Source organism: Momordica charantia (assembly GCF_013281855.1).
Source record: "Momordica charantia cultivar OHB3-1 chromosome 6 unlocalized genomic scaffold, Mcharantia_2.0 BLBB01000006.1, whole genome shotgun sequence".
NCBI lineage: Eukaryota > Viridiplantae > Streptophyta > Magnoliopsida > Cucurbitales > Cucurbitaceae > Momordica > Momordica charantia.
The window spans coordinates 11,091,232-11,102,364 of NW_028275164.1; the positions used below are offsets into that span (position 1 = coordinate 11,091,232).

The following is an 11,133-nucleotide window of genomic DNA, read 5'->3' on the forward strand; positions in this document are numbered from 1 at the left end:
TTATTACCAGTGGTTGAATATTAGTAGGAACATATACTTAGGATAATTTTTTCCAGTAATCTTGATTAGTCTTTGTTTTTAGTACATTTGAATTACTTCTGTATAATGATAAATAGAAGTAAGTATGGAAAAAACATAATAAGATACCATAAATTTTTTTTCATTGGGAGTCATTGTATTTGAATAAAATCCATGTAGGATGTTTATGCAACAAAATTAGGTTGGGTCAAAATCTGATTGAGGCATGACGAATCTTTAGCACCTTAGTTGGGAAAGACCTATACAAAACAGTCAAACACCCCAACGTCCAAGTTAGTTTAAACTTAGGTTTAATAGGGAGTTCAAAATAGAATGCGAAACCTGATACAGAAGTGAAGCTCTTTATTTATAGGTTGGGGATTCGACATACAGGGTGAACATGTCGGATGCCTAATGTCAATCCGTACGACAGCCACACTGCTATAGGGTGTCTCCGTAATATTTTACAACTAGAGATGGCATCTCTCTGATCCACAGGGCAAGACCCACACAAGGAGAACCTTCCCCATCCTCTGCGCGGCAAGATGATTTTTTTCCCTCCAACGCATGTGTGTTTAAATATATAGTAAATTATTATTTTAAAATTAATTAAATCAATTAAGTTTCATTATCTTTATTGTAATTTTATACTGATAATTCAATCGTTTTTTTTTTCACAAAATTATATTTGGTTTTGAACACACTAATACTAAATTATATTATGCATACATAAAGTGAAAGTATTAATTAACAGTCTTCCATTGAAAGCACAGTATTAATTAAGTCTTCTGCGGGTTTAAAAGCGAAAGAAAGGGTAAAGTAACCCTAGTACAGTACCCAATCCTTTTGCTAATTTCAATTGAGTCCTATAATTATTTCAATTCTCAATTTTATTTAAATTTTTTTTTAATACAAGCCACATAATTATTTCTAAAATAGCAATTAATACTCAAACATGCCATTAATGATAACTAAAAGTTAATTGCATAAGTTTAATAAGGGAGGGTGAGAGAAAATAAAATTTACAACATTCGTGTACTCCCTGTCATAACATCTCTTAAATATTCGACTAACGATCCAGACTCTTTCCATGTTTTAGATTCCTACTATTATTATAACATTCTTTCAACTCTTTTTTTCGAGTCAATAACGGCTCGAACAAACTTACAAACCCACTGAAAAAAATGGATTAACAATTTTAATACAAAAGATTTTTAAGTAAAATTTTTACCGATTAAAACATTCAATAGCTGAGAAAATTAATAAAAATTAGAAGCTCATGCAATCCTCTCAAAATAAAATATATCTAACAAGAGATTAAAATAAAGTTTTGAACTGATCAAGTTAGAGAGCAAATTTTCAAAGAAATAAAAACCGTCTGTTTCTCTTATATTAATAACAGTTTTAAATCAATGTTTGTTTCTGAGTTCTCTAAAATTTCAAACTAAACAAGCAAAGTTTTAGATGGAAATTAATTTTAAATAAAATAATCAAAATTATTATATATATATATATATATATTTTTCGTTATTGAATTTTTATAATATCTATTTTGGTATTAATTCTATTTTGACCTGCCAAAACGAGCGAGTGATAATTGACATATACCTCAGGTTGTGAGTTCGAATCTCCTCCCCAACATGTGTTGTACTTAAAAAAAAAAAAAAGTCTATTTTGACCTTAAACTTTTGGATTTATTTAAAGGATATTAACTTGACCTAAAATAATAATAAAAATTGCATGAGTTAAAAGAGATTTATGGAACAGTTTTAAACCAAAACCAAATATAACTTTTAAAAGTTTAAAAGGTCCATTTCATTGATATATCTCAACCTTTATTATTGAAAGCTTATTATTGGTTTACACCTTTCAATCTATCAGCTATGAAATAACAAACGTTTACCTATGAAATTGCAATAATATATTTGAAAAAAGAAAAACTATTTACCACCCATTTTAATTTTAATTTATTTAATAATTGGTATTTAAACGTTGTGAATTAAGATCACTATTTTGACGTTCATCTTTATTATTATTTAAAAAAAGAAAAAAACGTAACTTTTGAGTAAATGAAAAATTATTCTATGATGTTAATTAGTAGCACCCTAAATGTTGAATATGGAAAATTAGAAAAGAATACAAATATGGAAAAGAAAATCATAAATCCTTGAAAATGTAGATTTTAAATTAAATACCATTACCAATATGGAAAGGGAATAAGGAGAGATACTAAACTAAACAGAAAATACAACCTCTCTCTTTACCAATATGGGTTTAGTAGTAAAACAAGGCACTTTAAATTAGCAAAACTCACCTTTGTACTTGATAATTTTTTACGTGATAATCTGGGTACCTTGGTGGAGATTTTCCCATTTGGCACAAGTCGCAAATGGACCACTGTTGGCTATTTGCCTTGTGCCGTTGACGAAGATGGTGCATACTTCAATGGAGGCCTCTACTGGATTGGATTTCGCCTTAACTCACAACATACAAAAGTCATATATCGTTTGGATGTGTAAGATGAAGAATTCCGGGAAATTTCCTTCCCCCAAGATGGCACTGACAGTGGGCTTTGGAGTTTCCTCGGAGTCTTTAATCACACCCTCTATCTAACTGTTTGCATCTTGAATTACAAGTACCATGTGTGGAGGATGGAAGAAGATTATTCATGGAATAAAGCATTTGATCTTGTCATACCACAAGAGAATTTTCCTCGTATGCTGCCGCAGCCTGCCAGATCATTTTACCTTCAACTCCTCAGTCCCTGTGAAGATGGCAAGATCTCGTGTCTTGTTGCTAGACTCTATTTAATCTTGTACGACCCAAAGACTGGCAAGCTAGAGTTATTGAAGGATCAAAACCTTGAATTAGAGAAACATTTAAGGGCTCATCGGATCGGCTCCACAACATTTTTGCAGGGGCAGGGGACGCTTGAAGGCTGGAAGATGGTTTTTATTCCTCTTATTTATTTATGTATCTTTTAAGACTGGAGAAATATCTATGTTCTAATTTAGACAGACCACTTTGTTGTTAAATTAGCTTTAACTTTTGGTTTTTGGTTTTGTCACAATAAACTGGCCATGATGTGCTTTTGGTTCTTTATACCACCCTCATCTTCCTTACTTTCTTTTATTTTTCTTCTTCAAATATTTAAATTTCTAACTCAACGAATCATTTTCTTTTATGCTCATTCATGTACATACATTTTAGATTTCGTCTTTACCACCACTAAACAATCAAATGAAGTTATCCTCCCATAGCTCAATGGGAATGCTCAGTAAAAGACTATTTGCATGCTATTGGGGAACTTGCAATTTGAATTTTTTGTGACTTTACAAATGCTCGCAAAGAAGTTGAACAATTTAACAGTCAAAATAGGTGGTGGAAGCATGGCATTGCAATGGTTCCTACAAAGTTTGGTATATCATTCACATAATCGTGCTACCCTTCCTATCATTTTGATGCTTTTGCAGAGGCAATATGTGATGCTTAAGAAGTCTGAGCTCATACATTTTTATTTATGACCATAGGCAGGTGCTCTATACTGATGGACTGTTTTAGTTTCTCATGGAGGTGTTCAAATGGGGCAGGTTGCATACAAAAGTTGCCCAGTTGCCTACTTTTGCCTTCAATATTCCTCTTAGTTATGTCTTCATATAATCATATCATAAACAAGTAAGGACAAGGTAATATGAGATTTATTTCTAACTTTGTTCTTACATTTTTCCTCGCTAATGCATTATATACCATTTAAGAGGAAATTCAACTTGATTTTACTTTGTTATATATAAAACATTTGTTCATAGATCCACAAAAGTTATATTTTTAGAGACATTACTTTCAGTTTTTTATCGCGAAGGTAGTGAATTTGATTCTAGGATCATTCAATTTAAAGATTTCCAAAATTTCTAAGAAGCCACTTGTCACTGAAGAGTTTCCGACACATCTAAAACTCTCTTTGGAACGAGAAGTTTTCTTTGCTTAGCAATTGTTGTCTTTACTTTATTCTTACCCTTCCATGGTCGAGCGGTATCCAACTAGTGTAATTAAGTTTGACTTGAACTTTGCCTCATAGGTTTCCTAAGCACGGCAATGGCATACGTTTGAAATTCACCTTGAGAGCACTTTTGTGGTTATTTAGGCTTCAACTTTTGAGGTTGTTTGCTGATTTTTCTTATCATGTAAGTTTGTACTGGTAGATCAAATAGCATTTGAAGATATTTTCATTAGTGGAACTTTTTCTCCGTTTTATTTTAAGTTTGTTAAACATTTAGTTGGCCTCTTTTATTTGTTATTGTTACTATTATCATGTTGAAGAAAATAAGACTAGCAGGTTTCAATTGCTGGTCCATTATAAGAAGATTGGTGGTTTATTTTACCCTTTTTCTACTTTTTTGGAAAAACAGGTACCTAATGCATCTCCTATTGCAGCTTCTGCAAGCTCTGATATGTATGGAGCTGCAGTTTTGGATGGATGCATATGAGCAAATCAAGGCCAGAGATTTCAGCTCTTTTGAAGAGGTACAAGTATATCAAGGGTTTTTTTTATAGCCTTTTCATTGATATTTCCACATTTTTCATTTCCTAATTCTTGTCCTTTTGTTCTAATTTGGAGTGGAGCTCATTGATTTCAGCTCTTTTGAAGAGTTACAAGTATATTTGGAATGGAGCTCACATTGAAGGTGTAATAAGCTCACTCTATAAGTTGTAATCTTATAATTATTGGAAAATTGCGTCCACACTGTCTCCTTATATTTTTTAATGTTTTGTCATAACTGGTTATAGACATGGGTGCCTGCATGTTTATGCTGTGGAGGGCTACTTCGGAGAGAGCGGAGGAAGTCTTCCCTGATTGAGTACTGCCATTTTCCAAGCCTTATTTCTCAAAGGTTCCTTCCTTCTCTCTCTCAATGTATTCTAAGGGAAGGGTGAAAATGATCTCCCGAGTTGATTTATTTTGCCTTTTGTTTGGTTTTTTTCTTGAGCTCTCAAATGGCATGTTTCTCAAAGGTTCCTACTTTGGGCAAGTATTGCAGTAATGTTGTTGGATAGTTATTTACATCATATTTTCCTATTCTTAGATCTCATAGATGTAAATTTTTTTCCGCAAATAGATGGAAAATTTAGTTTTGCCTTTTTATTTGTAGACATAACGCAATCCAGCCATTGATGTTGCGTAGGTACTCGTTTTTCCTCTCGCATTCCATCTTCATCTTTCTTCAATTTTTTATGACACCTTTGTTACATATGGGTTGAGAATGTAATGATATATCCTTAGACACTTAGGAAACCCCCTCCCTCTACCGTTGAGATATTAACGAAGAAAAATAACTACAAAATATTGTTGACAGTGACCAAACCAAGTAAGTCTGTCATTAGAAGTCGTAGAAGTTATTCCTAAATTTATATTTTAAAGCCAAATCCTCCTATAAAGAACCTTGGAATAGCATTATGCCAAAGAAAAAAGAATTATGACTCAAAATCTTGTGAAGAAAGGTATAAAAGTACTTGGGTGGATATCACACCAAGAGACACCAAAGATGTTTAAAGATTTGCCATGAACTAAAAACATGGGAATAGGAATTCATCACCCTGTTTTGTTATTATCAATATGCAAAATACAGGAATCAAAATTCTTGACAATGTGGGTCAAGTTGGAGATGAAACTTCCTTGGTCTTCCTTCCCGACTTTAATTGCAGAGAAAGAGATTAGCTCAACTAGCTTTTGAGGTAAATACAATTGATGAGTTGTACAATTACTTGAAAAGGGATCAATTAGGTCCTCGATGTTTCGACAAAATATTCAAGGTCGAGATCGAGGTTACCAAACGAAAATGTTAACATTTTTTAGTTTAAACAAGAAAAGAAAACGTTAACAAATGGGCACTTAGTTAAAATTGCCCTTCTTTTAGTTCATATGTACTTTCAAATATTATAGAACCTTACATGCTCCTTCTTAAAAAGTTAAAATTGATGATGAAAGCATGAATAAACATTGTAATCAAATGATCACCCTTTACAAGTCAAAATATTTTGTGATAGAAAACATACAGGTCATGTGAGTTAAAGAATGACATCTACGAAAGCTTCTTCTACTTTGGGCAAGTATTGCAGTAATGTTGTTGGAGAGTTGTTTACATGATCTTTGCCTATTCTTAGATCTCATAGATGTAATTTTTAATATTGTTGGACAAATGAAAATTTTAATTTTGCATTGTTGTTTGAAGGCATCGACTCAATCCAAGCATTGATGTTGGGCAGGTACTCCTTATTTTTCATTTCATTCTCAACTTTCTTCAATTTTTTATGACTCCTCTGTTAAAGTTTATAAGATCTTTGTTTATATGTTGAGTGTTGCATATCCTTAGACAGTTAGGAACCCCCTCATTCCTCTGCACAGTTGAGATATTAGGGAAGAAAAATAGAATAACTACAAAATATTGTTGTACCTTTAGCAAACCAAGTAAGTCATCGAAAGTCAAAAGTCGTACAAGTTATTCTAATCCCCCTATAAAGAATCTTGGTGTGTAGCATTATGCCAAAGGAAAAGTGATTGATAATGACACAATGCAGTGAAGAAAGGTATATAAGTAATTGGGTGGATATCACAAAAAGGGAAGAAAGGTATACAAATCTTTGAAGATTTGGCGTTAACTTGAACATATGAGAATGTGAATTCATCACTTTGTTTTGTTATTATCAATATGCATGATATAGAAATCAAAATTCACTGTCTTTCTCAACTTTAATTACAGGGAAAGGAGAGACCATAGAGACTAGCTTTTGAAGTAAATAAGTTGTACAATTACTTGAAAACATATCAGTTAGATCTTTTCGACATTTTGACAAAACATTCAAGGTTGAGCTGATGTTTCTCTCCTTCCATGTTACAGGCATTACAACTTGCAGTTGCTCGAGAGGTGTCTCTAGATCAATCAAGGTATGTTATAACAATATTAGCTATTTAATTTTGATATATATCCAATATAGTATTGTTTTGTGTTCCCCTGCTTTTTAATGTCATCTTATTCACCTGAACAAAGCAGTTGTTCGGGTCTCCCTCTTTCAAAGGAGGGGAAATCTTCATATTATTTAAGTAAGTCATTTATGAAATGTAACTCTTATTTCTTTTTTAACTTTTCACGAGGCAAAATTTAGGAAGGTGTGATTTTATAATTATTTACATCTCAGTTTTTGAAAAAAAAAAAACTTCTAGATTTGTTTATGAAAATGAAAAGAATGAAATGGAGGGTTAAAATGGTAAAATGAAAGGGAGGATAAAATCGGGAGGGGGTTTGGTTCGTCTTCTTCCTTCTTCTGATTACTCTCTTCTTCAATCGTCTTCTTTTGATCTCTCTTCATGCGATAATGAGATTTTCAATCCCTCAAAACGTCGAAAATGATTCCTAGTAACTACTCTGCCTTCCTCATATTCCAGACCTTCTAACAAATTTCACAAGGAACGGTCGGTTCCGATTCGTCAGAATGAAGATAATTCTTAGACATCTTGCGAGAATGGGAAGAAGTCGAAGATGAAGAGGAATCTCGAATTCAACCACCTTGCAAAGGATTTGAATCCCAGGACCGCCGAGTGGATCTCAAGATCACCCAAGACCGCTGAGTGGACCCTAGGTGGGAGAAAAAATACCTGAACAAGAAGCCACTGAAGTTCGCAGCGACTCATGCTTTCATATCTTCGAGAAGGGAAGACGGAAGATGACTGAGGAAGACGCATACAAGGATGATGACATTGGCGATTCTTTTTCTGAATTTCTTTAAGAATTTTGTTCTTGGTTTTATCGATGTTGAACTAGACTTTTTTTATTTCGTTTTTGTTCTGATATTGCTCTTATTATTTGTTTGTTTAACTTCTCATGGATTCTTTTTTTTTTCTTTTTTCATTTTAGTTTAAATCGAAGATTTTAGATATTAATCGCTTGTTAAAGCAATATTGCTTGAGTTTTAAATTGATAGATTTTCATTTTTTTTCTTGATGAATATATGTTGTTGAATTAGTTTAGCTTCTCTTTCTGTTTTTGATTTACAAGTTGAAATAGTTCAGTTTAATCCTTATTTTATCAATTACAATGAGATTGAGGTGTTACTCAAATATTGATTGAAAACCATTTTACTATTAATTAGTTATTATTATTAATCAGTTAATACCAAATCTTTACCATCTTTGGTGCATTAACAAATTTAAGGAACACCTCAATTCCGATAAAATGGTTTTTTTTTTTAATTATTTCAACTCGTAAATCAAAAACAAAACGAAAAACTAGACAAATTCAATATCATATATTCTTTAAAAAAGAAAATGAAATCCATCAAATTAAAACTCAAACAATATTACATTAAAAAACAACTAATATATAAAATATCTCATTCAAACTAAAGTGAAAAAAAAAATTCCATGATCCGAAGTCAAAAGAAATCAAGTTCAACATGGGAATTGATAAAATCAAGAATAAAATCTTTAAGAGAGATTTAGAAAAAGAACCGTAAATGTTGTCATTCTCATATGCATATTCCTTAGCCATCTCCCGTCTCCCCTTTTCAAAGCAAATGAAAGCATGAGTCGCTGCAGACTTCAGTTGCTTCTTGTTAAGGTATTTTTTTCTCCCATCGGCAGTCTTTGGTGATCTTTAGATTCAAATCCTTTGCAATGTGGTGGAATTAGAGTTTCCTCCTCGTATTCGACTCCTCCCCATGTCGAGGACCGACGAGACTTATAATATTTGTGATTTGAGACTCCACATCCAACCCAGAGTTGCTAAGACAGCCAGCCGCCTGAACCTTGTGAAATTTGTTAGAAGGGCTAGAATATGAGAAAGGTGAAGTAGTTCGATAATGAGACACATGCGTCCCACAGAGGGACAACAGAGCAGGATCAAGAGTCGGAATCAGACTTCAATATTTTCAGTGATTGAAAACCTCACTCGCGCACGAAGAAGAGAGAAGAGAGAAATCAGAAGGAAGAAGACAATTGAGAAATCAAAAGAAGACGAACCAAACCCCTTGCCCTCCCTATTTCTCAAACCGTCTTACCCTTCCGTTTTTACCATTTTACCCCTTCCTTTCATTTTTACCATTTTATCCCTCCCTTTCATCCAAAAGTCTTTTTTTAATTTCTTTCATTTCCATAATTTTATCCTTTTTGACATTTTTCTTTTCATTTTTATTATTAATACTTTTTCATAAACAAATCTACCTCAAAACTGCAATAGGAGCTCCATACATATCAAACCTTAGGTACCTGTTTTCACAAAAAAAAAAAAAAAAAAAAAAAAGTAGAAAAGAGGCTGAAATAAACCACCAATCTTCATATCATGTACCAGCCATCGAAACATGCTAGCCTTATTTTCTTCAACATGATAATAGTAATAATAATAAGAAAAAAAGAGGCCAACTAAATGTTTAACAAACTCAAAATAAAATGGAGAAAAAGTTGGACTAATGAAAATATCTTCAAATGCTATTTGATCTACCAGTACAAACTTACATGATAAGAAAAATCAGCAAACAACCTCAAAAGTTCAAGCCCAAATAATCACAAAAGTATGCCATTGTCGTACTTAGGAAACCTATGAGGCGAAGTTCCTTCCGAAGTCAAACTTAATTACACTACTTGGATACAGCTTGACCATGGAAGGGTAAGAATAAAAAGTAAAGACAACGATTGCTAAGCAAAGAAAACTTCTTGTTCCAAAGAGAGTTTTTAGATGTATTGGGAACTCTTTAGTAGCAAGTGGCTTCTTAGAAATTTTGGAAGTTCTCCCGTTTTAGGTTGTCAAAGAGTGGATGAAAGATAATTCTTAAATAACAATAGACTTTCGAGAGGGCTATCTCTCCCCCAAGAACTCTCTCAAGTTTGATGCTAACTATTTCCCAAGATGTCTTCCTTCCTCCCTTTCTATTTATAACAAACTCACCACTAACTAATTACAATAATGCCCCTAACTATAATACTAATACTATCACATTACTCCGCCCTTCCAAGACACCTTTTCCTCATGGTGTGCATACTAAAAAAACAAACTTTTAACACCAACAAAACTAGAAACTTAGCTAAATAGCAACTAAGAAAACCCTAGCTGGATTGGCCGCTGTGAGGGAAAATGCGTGTAGGTCGGTAGATGGTATCGATGGCGGCGCCTGACAAACGGTGGTGGCGGTGGTGTGTGATGACAGTGGTGTACACACGTATGGCAGATGTTGGCAGCGGCAGACGGCAGACGACAAATGAAGATAAAAATCGAAGGTGGTCGGCAATGGTAAGACAATGGAGGTGCATGTTTGCAGCGGCACCGATGGTTGAGTGGAAACACTGATGGTGATAGCGGTAGTCCACGACGTTGGACGCATAGGTGGTGGACGATGGTGGTGACTAGTGACACAATCTGCTACTAAGGGGTGGGTTACTATAGTGGCTAGGGTTTCTGTTTCCGCATAGGTAGGGTTATGCCACTTCGGGTCGGGTTCTAGGTTTGGGTTTAAAAGAGATGACCCAGTTCGTAACTCATCTTGCCCATATGCTTATGAAATTGAAGTAAAATGGACCTCATCCAATTTATTTAAATGTGGCTCATCCAACAACTGTGATTTTCCCAGCCCTTGACCCTTGGCCCTTATTACCGCTATATTAGGGCACAAAACATTCACAGACCCTCTTTTCTTCAACATCCTTCTGAAACGCAGGCGGCGACACCACCACTCTTGCAACTCCGACCACTCCAACAATTGCCGGCAAAGTCTTCCATCCATCCCGTTTCTCTTTTCTCTTTCATTCTCGTCATTTCCACTTCCCCGAGCTTCACATGTACTCGATCCCCTTCCCCTTCGACTTTAGTTTCTTGCCACAAAACCATCCATGGTCGGTCTCTCTTCCGACAGACTGTTGGGTGTGTTGCCTTAAACTCGTAGTTTGTATTTTGTAAAAACAAATGTCTATTTAATAAAGTTTTATTAAATAAAATTTGTCGTTGAACCATAGCTTTGCATTGTCCAAAATCCAATAAACTAAACATCCAAGGTTATTTATAATGTAATCGGGACAGTATATATACTGGGTATATAGTTGATATACGGGGTATATATTTGATATACCTCTGATAT

The 11,133-nt window shown here is 33.9% G+C and overlaps 1 protein-coding gene across 3 annotated transcripts; it reads left to right on the forward strand.

Annotated features, from left to right (window-relative positions):
• Positions 1–2,998: 2,998 nt before the first annotated feature.
• Positions 2,999–7,967, forward strand: LOC148210680 (uncharacterized). Of its 3 annotated transcripts, none has more exons than XR_015791277.1 (7): positions 2,999–4,539; positions 4,653–4,700; positions 4,804–4,907; positions 6,246–6,279; positions 6,774–6,958; positions 7,065–7,114; positions 7,457–7,967. XR_015791277.1 is itself a non-coding variant. In XM_088124823.1 (7 exons), the coding sequence occupies exons 2-7, from the start codon at positions 4,683–4,685 to the stop codon at positions 7,552–7,554; spliced, it is 351 nt and encodes a 116-aa protein (XP_087980949.1). In that variant the 5' UTR covers positions 2,999–4,539; positions 4,653–4,682; the 3' UTR covers positions 7,555–7,967. The 3 variants fall into 3 exon arrangements, 2 of the variants coding, with proteins under 2 accessions (XP_087980949.1, XP_087980950.1); XM_088124823.1 differs by having other exon boundaries at positions 6,912–6,958; XM_088124824.1 differs by lacking the exon at positions 7,065–7,114 and having other exon boundaries at positions 6,912–6,958.
• The last annotated feature ends 3,166 nt before the right edge of the window (positions 7,968–11,133 follow it).